The following is a 22052-nucleotide window of genomic DNA, read 5'->3' on the forward strand; positions in this document are numbered from 1 at the left end:
TTATAGCGATTTTAACTTCAACACAGTAATGTATTCCAGAGAGGAATTCAATTTCATTAAAATGTATTTGAAAGCTCCTGGAAAAGGGGGTCAAAGGCGCTTAGCCCTCGGAATGTGTAGCATTTTGTAAAACCAACACCCAAACATGGGGAATTTAAACATAAGGGAGAGTTTTTCAGTTTTGTGTCACCTCAGCCAACTGGAGAGGGGAGGGCAACAGGAGGGGGAGGGGACATCATCGTTATGAGAGATGAGACCCCCATGTCCCTATGCCGTCGCCTCTATCTTTGTATATATATAACAGTACTTGATCTATTAACACGTATGTTTTAATGCTTGAGGACAAACTTGTTTCCGAAAGTGCGTCAATGGTGATTATTTTGAGTAATCGATCACTTTCTCCCTTCGTCAGTAGCTCAACTTTACTCACTTTCTTTGTAAACGGCCATTTTCGGTCGCCGGAGGCTACCTTCGTCTTCACTATCTACTTCCGGGTCACTTGGATCGCTCAGGTCATCATCCTCATCATCACGAGCTGTTTGAGTGCATAGAAAATATAGAACGAGAGGGTGACTTTCAGGGGCGTCGGAAACTATTTGGGATTGGTACGGCAGATCAGAGTGTGGCCATCTATCGTTATTATCGGGGGGGGGGGGGGGGCTTTGGTAAGTCAAACTACGCTACGCGCCACCATGGTTGGCGCGTATAGCGTAATGGAGAAAATTTTGAAAAAAATGCCTCCCAGATTGCAGGAAATGGCACTTCCCGAACTTGAAAACAAGACCCCTGCCATGCCAGAGTACTTACATTTAGCCTACTTGCCATCATCATTATTGAAAATTATTGAAAAATATACCTTTTTTTTTTTTTTGCGCCGTGAATATTGGTCCGGCGTTCGACGGACCTGCCGTACCGGCTCCGACGCCCCTGACTTTGAGATGTTGGTCAACGAGTAGAGACAAGCAGAAACAGTAATATAGGCCTATATACGATTAAGTCCCGTAAGGACAAAGAAGCCGATGAAGTGAAAACATTCAGATCTACTTACAGGCCTCACAAAATGGGCAAAGAGGACGGGAAGAAGAGAATAAAGCCACAAAGAACAGGTTAATCTCCCAGGGTTTAGGTGAATTGTGAGGAGGAGAACAGTGTATATGCTCTCGTTCATAACATACTTAAGTAGGACCTACAAATGACCACGGTCGACGTGTTGATTGAATGTTACTGTAACGCTGAATGTGACATACTACACTGATTATGAATGAATGAATGAATGATTGAATGAATGAATGAATAAATAAATGAATGAATAAATAAATAAATGGTTATACATATATATATATATATATATATATATCGAAATCATTTGTGATTCCTAAAGCCGGTTCTCGATATATATATATATATATATATATATATATATATATATATATATATATATATATATATATATATATATAACCATTTATTTATTTAACATACAAACAGTCCATAGCATACATACACGAGTATAGAATTCCTTCTGTTAGTTGAAAGGCTTTCCACATACGATGGGGTGCTACTGTAAGTCGGTCAGAGGTATCAACTTCCCGTCCTTTGTCTGTCTTTCCTCTTACGTTCTTTAACATTTTCAGCATATGGTTAGAAGTTTCTTGAGAGACCAGACTTAATTGGCTGTCTTTATCCAAAACATTCTCCGATGATGCATTTAAAATGCTGCCTCTTGGTAGAGTTGAGCGAGCAAAATTTTTTCGGTAAGCCTATGGAAATACCGACGAAAAGAAAAGTTTTTCGATAATTTTTATTTTTGTCTTTACTTATATTGTCACCTTTCAAGCACTTGATTTAATTTATACAGTATGTATATCATTGAGATCCAGTGATATAAAGCTCTGGTTGACCTAACCCAGAAATTCAGCACACAAAATTCCAAAAGGAAATGCCTACATAAACTATTTCGTTTTTTCCCTTCTAAATCATGGCCCGCAGCGTTCCTATAAAGTCTTTAACGTAGTGTTTGCTGCTGATTTAGTACATTTAATTGCAATTTTATCTTCCAATCTACGAGGTAAAATTGGTAAGACGAAATGGAGCAATGAGTCTTTACGTCACATAGATGTTAGTATTGATCACGTACTTACTTCTCCAGGGTATACTCGGTATATATGCCGAGGGTGTTGGGAGTAGAGGGCGGGGAGGGGGGGGGTGGGGGGTCTCTCCTGCACAGCATCAGAATACTTAAATCTCTTGGGTATTCAGTATGCTGATCAGAAGTCTGTGAAATCGGTTAATGGATGACCAGAATAAACAAAATCTTACAGTTTTTATCTATTCCAATTCCTACAAAGGTAGGTTATCTTTTGTAAACTCTTGTTTTGATTGATTCCCAGAAGTTAGACTCGAGAGTAATTGGGACTCCATGTTCAATGATACTTTTACAGCAATTCAATTCATTAGTTTTGTTAACAAGAGTAATAGACCAATTTTCACAGCCAGTCTTAAAATGGCAACAGATAGAAACGTCGATGTGACTTTATATAAGGATTCTAGTTAGGTATAGGTAGGTAGCTGGGGTGTAGCTGGGGGGGGGGTTGGTGGCGGAGGGGTGGGTTCTTATAATCTAATAAGCGATCATTGTTTGAATTTTAGCCTAATAAACAATTGGAGGATGTAATCTATATGAATTTCTTGTAGATGTCAATGTAGTGTAATTTTCATCACAAACTCGTTCAATTTTTTTTCAAATATAAATCTTTTTTTTTTTTTGCATTTTAATTATTTAAAAGTTTTAATATTTAGTTCAGAAACAAATGGCTTCTTCCAAATGTTTATGTATGACAACGCTTCGAATGCACTGACGTCATCAATGAAAGTTCAAATCAATACGGATGTCGTTATAACATGCTTTGGTTTGCTATTCTAACCCATTTTACGTTATTGATTAAACTGTCCACCTTTTTTTTTTGGCTGCGAAATTCTGGTTCATAGTTAGGCAAGGGAAACTAGTAAATTGAACTTCAGAACACTTTCTCGACTGCCAGTCCAGAAAAAGCTACATTTTCAAGATACCTGACTGAATCAGACGCTACTTAAACTGACAAACGCCTAGTTCTGTCATTGTCTTAAGCTCATGCACACGTCTCAAATTTCCACGTTTTTTTTTTTACAAGTAAAACGACAGTCGCGTTGAGTCTTGGCTCGAAGAGTCGATTAGTGCCCAGCGAACTATTTTAAGAAATAGGACATTCATTGACCTATGGATTTTTGTTTCAAGATTCTTAGAACAAGATATGAAACTAGAACAAAAATATGAAATTACACTACGAGGAATATGAATATTGATATTCTCCAATTGTATCCAAATTGGGCTCGATAATTGTGTGAACAGACAAAAAACATTGCATATATATGAGCTGTCAAAGATCTGTGTCCTTAGAAACTAAATAGATTATGACGCGTTCTGGTCTTATTTCTCCTAATGTAATTGATACACTTCGAAGTGGAACAATAACCCCTCAGTTCCCCTTGTGTAAGGAAACTATTAAATCTAGACACTTGTTTAGGAGGACCTGATTGGTTTAAACAATAATTGAATTGTACACAGAACTAATTACTATTGAAGGAACTTTGGGCAAGATGGAAAATCTCGACAACAAGGTGAATCGTGTCTTCCTGTACCTCTTTTTAATTTTTAAGGGTAGAGGGAGGGGTGCGGGGGGGGAGGTGATAAATTCATCTACCTTGGATATATCTTTCAAAGTTCGATATTGTAACAGAATGCATAGAAAGGGCATTTTACAGATTTAATATGAAAAAAATCATTTGAAATAAAAGCAAAAGAGAATATAATATTCACTATAGGACAAATGATACAAGCACAGGTTATAGAGTAGATAAGACTACATAGCATTATGCTTAGCCTAATGTATATACCCACACATGGTAACGTAATCATGCAACACCACACCACTATCAACAGCCAAAAACTTGAAACCTTGGGTTTTAAGTAACACTCCCCCCCACCCCAAGATAATTTAGATGTTAATTCATCCTGGCTAGTTTTTGTTGCATTTTCACCTGCTCGCCGTTAAAATTTTCTGAAAAAATACCCGAGCAAAGGAACCAAGCCTTACTAAAGTAACCAGGCTTCCTAGTTGAAGGATATACTTTTTGAAAAAAAGTGTTTCATATTTAACATGGTAGAATAAAATTTTGAGAGCCAAGTACTAAGAAAATGCACAGTACAGGTTAAATAACAGCCGACTCTACTCCCTCTCGATGAAATGCTACCGTATAATTTTATGTTGATCGCTTAAATCAGGTTTCAAAAACGTGTCTTTTTATTAACACATTTACCGCGTCTTATTACCACACAGTATCATATTTCCATGTATAAGAATTGTATTAAATCCCACAAAAGGCAAATTGGATACTCTCATAAAGCAGTAAACAGTAGTATACATAAATATATCAAAGTATAAAATTATGAAGACATGTACAAACAATCCTAAAACAATACAATGGGCAAGGCAGGGGACCGGAACAGTCCTAACAACAGGTACCTAACAGGTAAGCTTTAGCGTTTTTTTTTATAGTCGAATATGGCACCACCGTGAACAGTATGAAGACAAATCTTCAACGGAATAAGGCTACAGGTATGGAGATTTACGATCATTCGTCTTAGATGCATGAAACACATGTTCTTAAAGGGAGTGAAGACTAGCGCACAAAGAAACGTCTGATGTCGGTAATCTGACCTAGTTTCGAATGAGGTGTAACAGAAGTTGTAGACACCACCATCGATCCCAGAAAAATACACACACAGCTTGCTACCGTCGGTAATAAGACACTAGTGTATAGTCAGTACATGTAGCTACGGTCAATACACACAACACAGTGTACATAACAGCGATGGACATCTCAGGTCCAGATAACAGATAACAAGGTATCACGTTTCATTACTGTCTGCATTTTATAGCGACAAGAAAAAGGCTTCACTTGCAAGCAACGGAAAGTTAACTTTTTCAGACGGCGGAACGCGGTTTGGGGCGAGTCTTCAATGCCTTTAAACATAGCTTACATCAATGTTTAGTCATTTGCATCATTTCAGATAAAGATAGATAACCTCTTTTACCGTTCTCATTAAAAATTCATCCGTGTCGTGTTTCTGAAATGTTTTCCAACTTGCGGAGAGTGTCTCAACTGCCATTTTTTGAACCCGAAGTAGAATCTCAGGAATATTCGATCCAGTTTCAAGACAATGACGTAATTCAGATGATAAATGCTTCCCTATACTCACGTATCGCTTCCCTGAAAGAAATCAAGAAAGAAAGAAAGATAACAAACTGACAAACATTAAGAACGTTTCTTGGCAGCAGGAAACTCCGGACTTATTTTTGAAATAATGTTCTATTTATCAATATACTCTCTCGTCAAGAAATTTAGAATAGAGAAAAACGAAGAACTAACCGCAATTATATTATCAGAAGAAATTAGAATAGCTATGCTTTTCCGTAACAAATTATTCGTGAGGTAATGCAAACGCAACTAGCGAGAAACCCCAACTGGCATGAATGAATGAATTACTTAATGAAGAAATGGATTGATAGATGAATGTCTGAATGTATGCATGAATGTATGAATCCATGAAATAATGAAAAGATGATTTAATGATTGATGTACGAATGAAGTAATCAATGATTGATCGAATGAAGCAATCAATGATTGATTGAATGATTGATCCAATGAATGAATGTATGAAACAGGGAGATGTTAATTGAATACTATGCTTCAAGTTACTCTTGTTTTGAGCATGTGCTTCCAAATTCTTCTCTCAGTTGAGTTTTAAATGATGTCATTTTAACAACAACCAAAAGTTGGTCGACTTTTCTGGGCGACTAAAACAGCTTTTGGATTCTGTGTTTTATTTGTTCCATATGCAAGCTACTAAACGCCTACATATTGTCAGTATCTCAAAAACACAACAACTGTAATAGCAACCCACAGTAATAAATAAAAAGGGAAATGTATCCATGCTATAGAATATATGCTGTCATCGTCAGGAAGATTGATCGACATTCTTTATGATATGTAGGAAGAAATTTATTGATGTCTCTCAAAACGAATGTTTAATTTGGAGCGAAAAGAGTATTGCATTGTATCTCGATCAAGACCAAAGTGTCGAATTCACTACGGAATTCAGAACCAAATCCCCAGAGAACCCGCCACGCATGCCAACCTGCCCCCCTTCCCTTGCACCATCCACCCCATCCACATGTATACACACAAATATGCTAGAAGAGAAGTAATCTTTACAGTTAGGGCACTTTTCTTCGGGATGAAGTTCCCATGTAAGTTCCAGGGAGTTGCTTGGCCTCCTGAGCATCCTGGCACTAGGGTTAAATACGGAGTGCCAAATAGAACTGTATTTGCCTGTAAATACGCAGTATTGTAGTGTGCGTGAAGTGCTTGCAGTATTAGGAAGAACTTTTCGGTTGTTCATGGTGTTAATTTTTGGGCGGACAACACTCAAGGGAGTATAGTCATGTAGGTAGCTACAAAGTGAGTGCGCTTGTGAGCGCCGTGACAGGCACAGAATAAGTTGGCTACAGAGCTAACTTCCGAAACTGCAAATGTACAGAGACTATATGAAACTTTAAGTTTCAACGTCCAGTCATGTAGATATTGTTCACTTGGTTAGTAATGCCAATATTGCAGCGCGCACACACTACAATAATTCACAGTGCTAAAGATGAACCCTGTCATTGGCAGTTTGAGTCGCCATCTAAATATCTTGTCCATAACTCGAGATATCTTTGATTGAGTGTATCCTAGTTTACTTGTTAAATCATACCTAAACTATAAATATCCTGTTCTTTAATCCTTGAAATCTGATACATATGAAGTGATTGCTTTAATAACTGTCGATGTAATATGTGTGTAGATGTGACACGGGGTGGGTGTGACATGTTACCAATGATCAGGGGGTTAAATTTTGCATAGCCATGTGACAAGGCCTTAGCTTATTACAAGACTTCAACTTAGACATTATTTTGAATGTCATCAAAATGGAACCTTCTTGAACAAGATTTTTTTCATCTGGGAATTAATGCTTAACATATAGATAAAGTAAAATTTAAAAAAACATTCACATCTCAATTATCACGATGACATTATTTGGGCTGCTGATGATGGAAGTATCCCAAAAAAAGCAACATTTTTTGGGAGTAGGGGAGGGTGGGGGCCTCCGCTCTCCGCCCCCTGGTAGACAGAATGTTACAAAATCTTCCTACTGTGTACAGTAAATAAATACAACATGTATAAGCGGTACAACCTAAACAGTGGGGAAAATTCTTCAACACCGATTTTAAAGTTACAAACCATATGCGAGATGTAGGTTGAAAAACTGTACCTGATGGAACCAGATAAAGGGCTGTCATACGCTGCACCAGTAGTTGTTTAACGATGCCCGGTGATCTGTCGCTCTTGTCTGATTTAAAATGAACGAGTAACTCTTGCGTCATTTGCCAAAACATCAGATGATTCAGCGCCTCGTACTTCCCTATTTTTTTCAAAAATGTCTCCCATGGTTTTCCAGCAACTCGATCTGACAATATAGCTCCACGAATTTGTTGAGAACTTTCATCATCATCATCACGCTCCCTGACTCTCCCATAGTCACTATCAAGCTCTTCGAATGTAATTGCCCTAGCAGAAACGTTGTAAAGAGAGGGTAAATTTGTCATGGATGAGCGACTCTCGGGATATGCTGTCAAGGTTTCCGTAGACTTGAGATCTTTGAGAGCAATGTTTCTATTCTCAGACTGGGAAGTACCCAACGACGATTGATCCGACGCACGGCGATATCTTCCATACTCTCCATCCGAAATTAAACGTCGCCTCAAGAATGCACGAGGATTTACATTGTTTTGAACATTAAACTTTTCTAAGTTTCTCATGGTAAGTTTGGCTATTTGCTCGTTTTTGTCTTTTGATAATCGAGTCTGTTTAGCATTTATCTCCTTGCCTCTTCTCCCTCTCTTCTTTTCCTTAGAACTTTTATCATCTGTTGCCCGAGAACTGCCTTTTTTCTGTTTCTTCTTTTTCTTGATCATCTCAACCATCCTCTGGCGGTCTTCCATTTTCTTTCTTTCCACTGCTTTTGATCTTGCTTCTTGAAGAGCTGCGATATCTAGCTTTGGTAAAACTAGTGTGGAACCTTGAGTATTTTGTTCCTTCTTAGATTCGTCATGATCGCTGTCCGCCATAAATGAGAAATCAGCCAGTCGGAAACTAATCGACATCGATCTATTTCTCCTGGCAGGTGGTTTGCTGGCTTTCTTCGGCGTCCCACTATTTGCCATGCGAGTAGATGATCCTATGCTACTCGATGATGCCGCATGATGAGATGGGGATGAGACAGTCATTCTTCTCCTCGATGGCGTCTGGATTGATTGATTTGAAGTCGACGTTATGGTTAAAGAACTCGGAGTTCCGGTGCTTGAACGTCCGTAAGGAGTCGCAGAAGGGTATCTTGTTGTCGAGGTTTCCTCTTCTAAAGGAGAAATAGCTTTCTCTTGTAGCGTGTCCACAACTGGTGAGGATACATTTTCAGAAGACTCCTCCTCTTTCTCGATGATGACATCGCTCTCTGATAACTCATGGTTTCTATCCGCAATGGGTTGTGGGTCTGAACTTTTCACGTTAGTCATTGTATCATTAGACATAACAGATAAGAGACTCTGCTTTAACTTGACCAAAGATTTGTTCTTCTGGGTTATCTCTCTTCGACTGATAGACATCGGAATAGCATCTAGTAAGGGAACTGGAATATAGAAAAATACTCATGAATAATCAAATTTACTTACTTTCAGGTTATCGCTATGGAAACGAAAGTCGAAAGTGGGCGATTCTATTGATGAAATATTTGGAGCAATGCTTGGACAGTGAAATTATGTCAAAATCCACTAAGACTGTGCGTGAAGACCGAATAACTTTTAAATGTACTCGAAGTAAAATGTGTGCAACGAATGATCTACAAAATCCAGTGCAACGAAAAATGATTATGATTCCTTGACCCCCCCTCCATCGAAACTGACTAACCCCCCCCCCACCCCCACGCACAAACAGAAAACAAATCAGTTGACTGGATGACGGTTATTGTCTAACTCTACGGACGAATTTAGTTCCAATTACATGTAATAAGTCTCTTCTTACCATCTTTAATCTTAAGTAAAGCATTTTCGACCTACCCTTTTCAAAAACCACCTCGGGTGAAGGTGTCAACGGCGGGTATTCAATGGGTAGAGGGCTAAGCTCGCGTTGAATTTTGGCGCTACTGTTTCTACTCGAGCTAATCAAACTTTCTTCTGATATATCGGGCAACGGAAACTCCTCTGCGAGCCATTCTCTGTGGTCCAAATAGGAATCGTGAGGTTGGTTTTCGACATCTTTCGGCATCGTCGTTTCACCAGTATCTTCCAAGTTAATGAGAGCAGATATCTCGGAGTGCCTAGCTGTATTCGAACTGAACATAGATAGCAGGTTTGAAAACCGCTGTCGTTTCATGGTTATGTTTTTGGTAGTTGAAGAGCGATTACTGCTGTTGGCTGGTTGATCATCTTCACTTGACAAGTTTATATCTGTGAGGCTTTGTACTTCCACAATGTAAAAGTTAGGTCGATATACTTTAAGGGCGGTGCGGCCTGACTTTTTGTTGAAACGGAGTTTACAGTGGATGAGAAACCTCGGTATCCAATAATTCTGGGATTTTAAGAAAGGAAAGAGTAAAAATATATTTGTCGTGAATGAGATGAATAAAAAGTCAGCCGAGTAAAACTATCATACACGCTGATGTCAATTTTGGCAACTTGAACAAAAGCCATTTTGTAGCGTGTTTAAAAGTACTCATATATATTTAGCTATAGGATGTTTAATCGGACGAGCAGATGTAATGTGCTTAAGGTTTACGTAGTTATTGAAGATGGTATTAAAAATGTAAACAAATATGTATTAAATCGCAGTTCATAATGTAACATTTGAAGATCACCCTTTACATATCAAAGTACGGTACACTTGAAGAAACTTAATATGTGTATTACAATGTTCGGATTCAGAAAAAAAGTTATGATTTGGGTATTATATTGTTGATGAGGTACTTTAAGAATTGATATTTAATGAGACAGTCATAACAACGCAAAACTGATATAAACGTTATATTTTTCTTTATTAGACATTATTTCCTGTAGCCTACACCCTTATAAGAGCCTTCTCGGAATTCTTTAAACGTTCAAGTTCTGGGCGATGCGTTCCAGCTATCAAAAGGTCACCAAGCTCTGACTCTCACCTCACTCAAGCAGTTTCAAGCAGTTTTAAGCAGGCAACACTTACTTGCATTTGACGTAAGAGGAAACCTTGGGCAATTAATAGTTTGTCGAGTAATAAACGTTCGCTATCAGATGTGTTGGCGCTCTCTTCAACCTCAGCTTTTGATGTCAGATCTCCCGTGCTGTTTTGAGGTAATGCTGTAAAGAAGGAGGGAAGAAAGAAAGGAGCGGTGAGGTGTGGTTTGTTATCTTTATTGGTAATTTGATATTTATTGGTAATTTGAATGCATAATTGTAAACCTATTGATGACCATCCATCCATTTCGCCCAAGATTCCTGTGTTACATAATTTCTTTTGAATAAACAATCGTCTGCATGACTAACACATTAGTAAACGATCGATATATATATATATATCTTTGAGTCTCATTGACTTTTTGCTGGTAGCGGATTTATCACAATGGTAGTGGGCAAACACCGAGGTATTTCTTCTTTTAAGCCGTTGCCACCATGTTACGTAGTGTGGGGTAATAAGTTCAAGACAGTGTCATTCGTTGCTTTTCTTCCTTTATTTTTCAAACTCCACATAGCTCCACATAACTCCACTGCTTCCTTTCACAATTCACTAACATCAATTCTCCTTAAACAACCTCTGCTTCCTTGCAACACTATCCTCGCTATCTTCCCACACTCCCTTACGCTTCTCTCCTTTTCTCGTCTCCTAATACCTTGGCTCCTCACCTCACAAAAGCCACAGTCCAACTGCCCGTAACCCCTCTCCTCATCTCTAGTTCTATCCTTTAATCCTATTAGCAAGTCTTTACGTACAAAGTAATCCCAGCTTTGTAATCCTCTTAAGCTATCCCTAGGACATAAGCAGCTTTCCTATCCTTACTTATAGACTTCACAACAGTATGGGATCCTCATTTAGTCGGCGTTGTGTTGTTCTTTGTGCATTCCATCAATAACAAGGCTAAATCTAGAATATTCATGACTACAAAATATGAGTAAATCAGTAAAACATGTTTGTTATTTTACATCAAGATCATCACATGAAACAGAGCTATTTATAATGTTAAATAATCATAAATGGATGACACATTGGCTTATCAAAGCCGCAAGCTGACCGAAGTCAGTCTCCTAGATTCATATTTAGCGTCCATGATTATGAATTGTCCATTGTCAACAACTCTGTAACTGGACGACATACATTAATCTGGGAGTGACTCGTACCGGGGATCTTGTGATTGGAATTCACCGGCGTTAACCACTGAGCTAACACTCCACATATGTATTTATGTACCTAAATTCTGATCTTTGAACGCTGAGGGCAACTCCATGATGTTACCATTAATGATATATTTAGCTTCCATATCCCTGAGTTGACTTGACCAATCTTCATCCTTGACTCCACTCTGCCTCTTTAACCGTTCCGCATCCATCCAAAATTGCAAAGATCGATGACCAGCGGTCTTAGACATAAAACGACGAAAACGCCTCATTCCAGAAATTCGACCAAGCCATCTGGACATTAATTGACGATCGATAATTTTATCCTTCGCACCTAATGAAATGACAGGGTTAGATATATGATGTCTACCCAATGATTTATTGTACGGTCAAATAACAATGGAAATTTAAAAAAAAAGAGAAATTTTAAGAAAGCTATATGTGATATCACTTTTATTCAAGGAGGCATGGGAAGGAGGGTTGTCCTTGATTTGTTGACGCTGTCCAGATATATAACGCTAGTCAATGTTATATCTCACTGTTGTGTCTCTGTTATTCCCTGAATATTCCCTTTATTGTTCCACCTTTCTTTTCGTGGCATTTTTGTTTATCCTTTTACGGATATTTAGGCTACTATCTGGAGCGTACAGCTAAGCATCCTTTTCGATTAGGTTGTGGTATGTAATTCTCTATAATCTAATTATATACATGCAAGTTTCTGGTGATTATAAAAATTCAAACGTTAAAACGACTAGGTCTGTATTTGTCCTACATCAACTTTACATCTCTTTTTAACTTCGCACGATACCTCTCCAAACCTCTCCACACCGCACGATACCTCAACGTTACAGAAATATATGAGTTAAAAAAAAAGGTTCTTACTTGTCTTTTGTGGCTCGTACATGAACGTAAGCTTTGATTTCTCCAATTGCTTACATAGGACATACTCTAAATAGAGGTCGCTCTTAAAGAAATACACCGCTCTGTGCGTTCTGACCCATCTCATTAACTTCACTCTATCCAATCTCTGCAGGAAGATGAATAAAACGTAAATTATCGTTTATTAAAATTGACCAAACCGAACAGTGTTTGTTTTAGTGTAAAATCTGTAAAATTCAGCCATTAACCAGCTACACCCTCTGTTATTGAAAGATTTGTCACCAGTTTTGCACGGTTTGAATTTAGAAAGATGCAGCGATAACATTATGTATTGCACCTACATGGCCCTATGTAGATTTGTGTGTTTATTCAGCTCATGTTAGCATAAGCTACAGCACCGCAGATATGACTTGAGGGGTCGAAAGATGTCAACTTAGATTGCTTAATATATATTCCGGTATACCGGGACATGCAGCAATATACACATGACTTCACAAGTGAGATGTATCCTTCTCACAAATATAACCGAAACATCAAATTCGTCTTCCTTAAAATGATTTTTAATTAAGTAAATTAGACACGATGCCGCACTAGACCACTTTGCACCTCCCACTTATCCATACAGACGAGGCATACAGTCTTAGTTTTATTTCATATTTTTTGGCTTCTACTATTGAAAAATCCGAATTCCATCTCCTATGTTTGAACGTACACGCATGTGTCATTATTGTGTAGCAACGGAACTCAATAAATTTGCTTAACTTGATGTGTGCATTGATGTGTATATTGATAAGAATATGCTATAGGATGTAATCGAAGACAGTCCATAAATCTTAATCCTTAAACCTCCCCCTCCAGCTGTGATTGGCGAAGTTGTTAAACTACACGTTTTGCCGGTATTGATCGTCCCCCCTGTATAGAGTTAACGAGCACGGAGCGCTGTTTCACAGTGGTAGTTTTAATCTTATTCTTAATAATAATAATAGTAATAATAATAATTCGGCTTTTATATAGCGCAAAAACATCGAAGACATCTAAATTTCCTAGATGCACACTGATATTGAGATGTAACATATTGATATCATTTATGATCCATATATGCATGATAGTAGATCATATCATATTGATTCTAATATCGGCATGCTGATGTTTAAGTCGTTTACAAGCTGAAATTATTCCTGGTCTATATAGGCTTTACTGATATTTATTACCTGACAGTGTGCAACAGACGGCGTTCAGGTTTTCAGCTGAATAGCTCTTTGCTATTTTCTTAATAGTTATATATTTTAACTCAAGTTTCGAAGAGGAAAATAATATTTTTATTTTCCATTTCTATAGGTACATAGTTTATACAATATCCCAGTTCAGAGAACCTTGACAGCTAAGCAAATATTCAAAATGTATTAGGTTTCAAGGATAAATCAACAAGAATATTAAAAATGGCAAAAATATACAGCTTTGAAGAATATTCGCCATTATACCATCATAAGTAACGTACTATGATATAGGCCAGGTAAGAATCGAGAGTTAAAGTAGCCAAAACTTCTACCAACCACACTTGAGTAAGGGGCAAGAAAGTTGAGATTGGGTTTCCAACTAACATTGTAGCATATTATTCATTTTCCATATCAGCATCGCATTGCCTACGACCGGAATATCCCTTTTAACTAAGTCTGTATAATACCATTTTCGTTTAACTATTGAATTAATTTTCAATTAATCAAAATTAAATCAAATCCATTGAAACGAAAGCCACTCGTTTATATTTTCGATTTGCTGTCACGTTGTGACAGTTAATGGAGATCGGAGCCGAATTCATTTGAAAATTCATCTTTCTCCTAACTGCGTCGCTCAAAACCGTCATAAATGACTAACTAACGGGTGTTTTTTTCTTCCTGAAAACTTTAAGACATATTTTATGTGTCGGAGTACCGAAAGAACATTTAAGGAAAACTGATAAAAGAATGCAATCGAAGGTTAGCGGTTGCACAAAGTCAGTCAAATGGACGAAACATTATAAAAAATAATAATAATATTTTACCGTATTAAACCGAGTACTTTATGAACAATTCTCATCAGCTTTTAACTTGAAGCATACAAGAAAGGTATCTTCCATCTAAGGGTAAAAGTCACTTTCCACCTACACTTCTCGTATACACAGACCCTGGGATGCTCACCTCAGTCCTAGTCATCCCCACCCACCCCCCCCCCCCCAATCCTCACCCCCACTCACTCAGAGCGATGCTATAACTGTCAACTGATCATTACATTGTAAGACAGCTTAGTACTTACATAACGCGTTCTCTGTAAGGGTGGATCCAATTCGAGATGTTGTGAGGCGAACCTGTACAACAATCGCTGGGGAAACACCTTTGATGTAAAAAACACAAACATATGTTATATGCCACCGCCGAACATTTGACACCTGCAGTTATGTCGTGTAGGATATAATTATGACGGCGCCAAAACCGAAAGATCAGTTAATGAGAAGCATGCACTCACAAAAGAACAACAAGGAAAAGAAGAAAAAATGCTCAATGAAAACTTAAATATTTATAACACCCGCAGAACAATTTCACGCTACAGTTTGTCACGTGGGATATAATGATGGCGCCAATATAGCTGTAGATTAGTTAATACGAAACACGCACAAAAAAAAAGTAAAAAAAGAATGGGGAATAAATGAATGAATGAATGAATGAATGAATGAATATATTGAGACCGAACTGACAATAAAATATGTTGAAATTTCGAAAAATTCGGATGCTCTCAATTCACACTTTCTTCTCGCTTTCATCAAGTAGGCCTAAAGGAAACGCCACCCTTCAATCGCGGGGGACTATAGTGACAGTACATCCGCTTTGAGATGAGGGACACCATTTGGTTGCCATCCGATGAGAAATACCATTTGTCAGCGTTTGCGCCCCGATTTCTTCTTCTATACCTATTCTATAAAACATTGTCATTGAGTTGATGCGCTACATTGTGCATGTTTCATTTTCTTTCTAGCATTCTTTATGAGATAGATATGAAAGTCATAAAACTGTAACGATTTAGTAAAAGTGTATCAAAAACCCTCTTAGACCTTTTTTTTTTTGTTCAATCAAATTCAAGCCTCCTCAAATCTCCTTTCCGGCCCGAAGCAAGGAAATATAAATAATTCATAACTCTTCCCTCGACCCAAAACTTTAATATTCAAAAGGAAACATGCTATCGACGAAACTTTGCACATCTTTCTGTTTATTTGTTTTCATCAAATGCAAAAACTAAAATCGGCTTGAATAATGAATGTTAATGAATGCATATATATCAGCATTAATCACAGATACAAAATAATAATAATAATCAGAAAATGTCAAAGATGCAGAGGTCTTCGACATTTCCTAATAATTCCGGTAGCCCCTGTTCTTAGTATATACATTTTTTTCTTCTTTGTCTTCTTCTTTTCTGTCATTTTCTTAAAAGAAAACGTACTTTATAAAAAAATAAAATTAAGGTCTTGATGTTCCTATAACTTTGTCTTTATTGTTCTATTTAGCCGAAGGGTATAGCATAACAGCAGATTTAGATGCCGCATTATGGTTTCGCTGCATTAGATCATCCTTGTGATTGCGTGTTATAACATCAGTAACTTTACTATAGTCACACGCGACACCGGGAGACTATAGTACCACTTCTTATCACGGTAGAACAGAAGCAAGTTTTCCAGAAATTCTGGAGACGTGAGTGGTTACGTTGTTACAGTTAAAGGGGTGTTCCGGTGTTGTAATATTTGTCCGCATTACTTCTTGAAAACATGTCAGCATCTTGAAATTATTCCACACCGTTATAGTTGAACATCTGTAAGATGATGATGATGATTGTGATGATGATTGTGATGATGATGATGATGATGATGATGATGATGATGATGATGATGATAATATAATGATGATGATGATGATAGTGCTGATGTTGATGGTGGTGATGATGGTGATGATTGGGCTACCTCCCTACAGACTTGTAGTGAGTCCGTAATCGTACTCTTACTCGTACTAAGTCGTACACATTCTGTTATACTCGTAATACAAGTACCTCCTTGTGGGAAACCAAGATCCTGGCCCCTCCTCCCACCCCGCCCCCTCCCCTCAGGCGTTTTCAAAAGTGAGCAAGGGACACAAACACAACCATCATCTTTGGCCTATATGACAGAGATCAGATGACAGAGAACATCTCCCCCAAGCAGCTGAGAAAAACCTTGTTCCGGTTGGGAGATACTCTACTTTAAAAGTCTTTGTCTGAGAGCTGTCATTTTGTATCGTACCATAGTTAGGATCTGTAACCGTTTACTTTCTCATTGCATCTTCTGTTCATCATAGTTTCAAATGGAATGATACTATTGTTGATTTCAAACCAATACCAAAGATGAGTATTCATGGTTAAAAATTCAATATAGATTCAGCTTTTCCCATCAAAACCCATCTCAATTCCTGCAATATAAACTTTATTGTAATAAATAAAGGAAAAACATTAAGGAAAAGAAATAAAGCCAGCAATTGCGGCTCGAGGGATGTCATAATTTAAACTTGATCAAGTCTGTAGCCTTGCGTATAAAGAGACATTTGCAGCCTGTGGAATCTCCCAAAGAAAATCAAAATTTTCTTGATCTGCTTAAGGCGGTTGTTCTTGACATTTACCTCTATCGCACAGATCGATATGGAATATAGGGTTTGGTGTCTCCATAAATATATGGATTGAACAGACCAGGCAAAATTATTGTCATTCAGAACACCCCCCCCCCCCCCTTGATCAGACTGATACAGCGCGAAATATAGCTTGGAGGAAGAATTGCTGCCATCGGTCAGTTGATCACTGTCTCACTGGAATCCATCATTTTTGTGAAAATAACGAAAAGAAAACACATTCTCATATGCAGTGGCGTAGGAAGTTACTTTTGAGTGGGGGGGCTGAAGACTGATGGCCGGCCTGGGGGAGGGGTCTAAGGGGAGGGGGTGTCCCCCTCCCCTTTGGATTTTTTTGCATTTCCAGATAGCCTCAGATGCAATTTGGTGCAATATAGCACACTTCAACACCCACTCCATTTTGTAAACTTAATTTTGTATTTTCACCAGGCCTATAGATGCAATTTGGTGCTCCAAATGAGATTTTTTTTCTCATTTGGAAATGAAAAAGGGGTTTTCTGACTTGCGAAGCGGGGGGGGCGGAATGATACTTCCGCCCCTCCACATTTTTCACTGGGGGGGGCTGGCGCCCCCAGCCCCCCCCCCCCCCGGTTCCTACGCCCTTGCTCATATGTCCTACAGAAAACAGACCTGTGGGACCTCTGTTACTTAATATTTCTCTAGACAAACTCCTCTTATCGTTAATATCTTGCCTGTAACTTCCCACAACTATACAATATAAACATCTCGTGGTTCTGCTCGTAGTAAAATAAGTAACACCATGGAGTTAGAAGAGACTCCATGGTAACACCAAGATTCCTTTCAATCCATATAAAGCTTTTTTCCTCGATTTACATATCAAATCTCAAGACTTGAGGGTTTTAAATTTCATTCAAACATGTTTAAGCAACCCACGCGGGATTTTCGGCATATTGGTTATGAACACATCCATGATGCATCATTCTTACCGTTTTGTATAGGAATTGTTTACTTCTATAGAATATAAATTACTAATTCACTCAAATATGAAGAGCAAAATGTGATCGAATGGATCTACGGACGTCTAGACACAATTTGATGATGCCTGCTTTCAGTTAGTCAAGCTGGATTACTGTTTTAGACAGTATGCAACATGTCTAAGCGATGGCTTTATGCACAGAATTAATTTTGATATGTTATAAATCCTTAAAAAAACATAACTCTATAATACTTCTCAATATTTGAGGAAAATGACACTTGAAACAACCTGAAGTTCATCAATTAAAGTGAAATGACTACATAATACAGATTGTTAGGTATATTCACACAGAGATTACAGTAACTACTGTCAATCTTTAAGTTTTGTGCCACAGTAAATACTGGATCGTGCTGAGAAATCTGATAAATCGGTAGCATACATGTGCTATTGGGTTTACAGTGAGAACTGAGGATATGTGTAATCCCAACAAATGCCAACAACTGGATTTTTACTTTGGTCTACAGCAGGCGCGTAGCCAAGGGGGGGGGGGCGAAGGGGGCAGCCGCCCCCCCCCCCTTGAGCATATATTTTTTTTTAATGTTTTTATGATATCGCTAGTATTTTCAAAAGAGAAAATGCTAAGATGCAACTTACAGGGCCTGGGAAGTGCCATTTCCAGCGATCTGGGAGGCATTTTCAGCCAAAATTTTCTTGTACGCTTCGCGCCAATCATGGTGGCGCTACGCTTAGATAGTTTGCAATGCCAAATCAACAGTTTCGCCCCTCCCTTGGCAAATTCCTGGCTACGCCCCTGGTCTACAGAAACGTTAAGATTTACAGTATTAACTGTTTTCTCTGTGTGTTTAAGGCGGTCTGTTATATTCCAATACAACACAAATCTCAGTGGGAAAACATAACACAGTTATGGCCTCGAATGAAATATGTCATTATACATAAGTAATTTGTCAAGGAAAAGTGATGTTGAATGTCACCAAAGGGTGATTTATTGTTTATATTAAGCTAAATATGACACAATTAGGTTGAGTTATTATAATTTATATAACATTGGATTAACGTTAACATAAATGCTTTTACCGAGGAGCCGGCGTCATCTATGCATTGTTAAATCTCTATGTTAGTTTTCAAATGTAAACTAAAGTAGGCCAATTTTAAATACAAAAAGGTTTCTTTGAGGTAAATTTGATGACGTCAGCCATTCATTTCTTTATTTTATATATTTCCATAAATCGAAACAGAAATATCTTCAACGTATGCAAAAATTCCAAAACAAATGCATTGAAAACGAGTTATTTGACATGACGTATTCTTTCTCTCTCCACCTCTCTCTCTCTCTCTCTCTTCTGGGGTGGGTGGGCGGGGGGGGGGGGGGTTGTGTGTGAGACTCTAACGTATATGGGATACATTGAGCTAAATTTATCGGAATCCAGCCTATATCATGGCTCAGCCGACGAAGGTTTAGAAACGTTAACTTCATACGAGGCGTGTTTTTCAAGTGAAACCTGTATATGCCAATAGTTTTTCTTATAAGAATCGGTACTATAAATGTTATATTATAAAACATCAATTGTGCTTTAGCGTCTGAAGTTATCGTGCATACTTTTATGTGCATACTTTTTATGTCGGAGTAAAGACAGTGAGTTGTAGTTAATCATATACTTACTGGGAGAGATAGGAAGGCATTGAAGTAGTCCACGAAGGTCTTGTCACACAAAAGTCTCGCGAATTCAGCCTCGGTCGGAATTTCTCCTGTTTTGATCAAACCAAAATACAAAACAAAGTAAATTTTACATAACAAAAGGGCACTTTTGAGATACAAAAAGGGAAACCGAAAACGGTAATTTAACATAATTAAAGGAAGAGGATGAGTGGGCGTTGAGGGGGGGGGGGTGGTAGAGGGTGGGGCTCTTCGCGTTTAAGAAAAGAGTCACCTTTGAGGTTTTTAGTATTGAAGGCACATATCATGTGCGCGTCGGCTGAGCCGCCGCCAGAACTCTACATTCTTTGAATCTTGCATATCTTTTCTAGACCAAACATGCATCAACTAAAGATAGAATAAAGTAACTTCGTTGAAGTATATTTATTATTTATGTGTTATTTTTTTCTTGTGTTATATATATTTATCTTTATTCACTGTAACAGTCAACCCTTTTTTCTCCCCGGTCTTCTCCTAGTTTTGACAGCAATCTCACAGTATCCAAATTCGATTCCTCATTTTGGTCTATATATATTGCGATCAGAATTGGCCAGAGTGTGAATTTTTACCCTCGCAGGAATGTAAAACACGAAACGCCACTTTGCAAGTAATAAAACGACTATCATATATATATAATATATATCCTTGTCTATAGTGAAATATCATATAAGTCATGTTAAACTCAAGATGACACACATCGGTGAGGGAGTACACTGTTAAATAATTCCGTTCCCTTTGTAATTTATTAGTTTAATTTTCGCACATACACAGTCAAACACTAACGGACACACAACTCACAGTAATTCAGGTGTTACCGTGTGATTTCACAAACTCCGCCTTACACTCTTCCTTAATAAAATTGCATTGACAAATATTAACACAGTTGCATGATCTTTATGGAAACGTTATTGACAATAAAAATATTTCTCCCTTACATTATACGAGATCATAGCATTAGTTTAAAGGTGTCTTACCCTTTGGAGCGAAATTTCCGGCATTCCGGTCCATATTTCACCACCAGAGTTAACGAGCGATGGTGGAATTGAAGCCAGGATTGGCAGTGATGAAAAACGTAATGTGTTGATTTTTATGTTTGGATATTGCAGGAACGAGGGAACACAACTACAGTTTGACAGTTGCATCACAAACACAAGAATGCGCTATGCAACGCGTGCGCGCATTTAGGTGTGACGTGTCCGTGTAAAGTGTATGAATGCCATTTCATAGTATTAACATGGAGATATGATCAATGATTGATGTCTCCTATATTTCTTATACACAAATACGTGAAGCTTGTACACGCACGCGTACCTCTCTGCACACGTGCGACTTTGACAATATGATTTCTTGCAGTACGTTCGTATATCAACTCAATGAGGAAGCCAACTTACGCGTATACGCGCGAAAATACGTTTAAAATGGCTGTTTCGTGAAACTGCTTTGCCGTGTTACTAAGATGTTGACCGTCACTAATTTTGTTTCGTAGTACAGATAAGGAACTGTAATAGTAGTCGGTCCAGGTTTATGTAGACACCGATGGTTAGGACCACATGCAATGGCCGGATGGTAGTGTATAACACCAAATGCGCTATAATTACCCTAGTCCTAAACTTCGTACACATAAAATGTTGATTTTCTTACAGCGGCAACCAGGGGCGGGATTTGAGTTGTGAAAGTGGGGGGGGGGGGGGGCAAACCTGCCATCAAGACTATCTAAGCGGAGCGCCACCATCGGTTGGCGCGGAGCGTACAAGAAATTTTTTTGTCTTTAAAAACCCTCCAGATGGCCGGAAACGGCACTTCCCGAGTGCTCTCAACTGCATGTACCCATCCTTGAAATATGGATCTCATGTCTGCAATTGTATCTAGATAGTTAATTATCGTTTAAAAATTTGAAGAGGATTGATAGTATAACATATGGTCAGATTGTGATGTACAACTTTTGTTATACGTCACTATCTAAGCGGAGCGCCATCATCGGTTGGCAAGGAGCGTCGAAATTTAAGCAAAAAGGAAATCCTAGATCAGCAAATATGACACCTCTGGTAACAATAAATCACATCTAGACAGTTCTTTCCCCCTAAAATTATTAGTATATTGTGCATTCTACCGATCAAGAATATGTTCAGCACCCACTTCGAAATTCTCCCCGCGGCCCCCACTTCTTGGAGCACTTGGCAAATATTGGGGGCTGAACATACCTTCACCCCCACCCCACTTTTATGCAAAACCAAACGTAAGTGTTTCATTCATCATCGAGAATAGATCCGAAAACGGAACTCAAA

At 38.2% G+C, this 22052-nt stretch overlaps 1 protein-coding gene across 4 annotated transcripts in view; it reads right to left on the reverse strand.

The window, feature by feature from the left end:
- Positions 1-20881, reverse strand: part of LOC139979122 (uncharacterized) — an 83006-nt gene extending 62125 nt beyond the window's left edge. Inside the window, exons 1-11 of one of the 4 annotated variants that reach the window (XM_071989814.1) lie at positions 20742-20881; positions 19735-19820; positions 14727-14804; positions 12438-12582; positions 11674-11889; positions 10390-10523; positions 9252-9762; positions 7412-8824; positions 5135-5310; positions 1505-1760; positions 431-535 (exon numbers count right to left, since the gene is read on the reverse strand). In XM_071989814.1, coding sequence (XP_071845915.1) covers positions 431-535; positions 1505-1760; positions 5135-5310; positions 7412-8824; positions 9252-9762; positions 10390-10523; positions 11674-11889; positions 12438-12582; positions 14727-14804; positions 19735-19820; positions 20742-20775 — 3154 coding nt within the window. In that variant the 5' untranslated portion in view covers positions 20776-20881. Of the gene's footprint in view, positions 1-430; positions 536-1504; positions 1761-5134; positions 5311-7411; positions 8825-9251; positions 9763-10389; positions 10524-11024; positions 11250-11628; positions 11890-12437; positions 12583-14726; positions 14805-19734; positions 19821-20741 lie in introns of those variants that run through there. The other 3 variants (XM_071989813.1, XM_071989815.1, XM_071989816.1) reach the window with 3 other exon arrangements.
- Between the last annotated feature and the right edge of the window lie 1171 nt (positions 20882-22052).

The sequence above is a fragment of the Apostichopus japonicus genome, chromosome 13 (genome assembly GCF_037975245.1).
Source record: "Apostichopus japonicus isolate 1M-3 chromosome 13, ASM3797524v1, whole genome shotgun sequence".
Classification (NCBI taxonomy): domain Eukaryota; kingdom Metazoa; phylum Echinodermata; class Holothuroidea; order Aspidochirotida; family Stichopodidae; genus Apostichopus; species Apostichopus japonicus.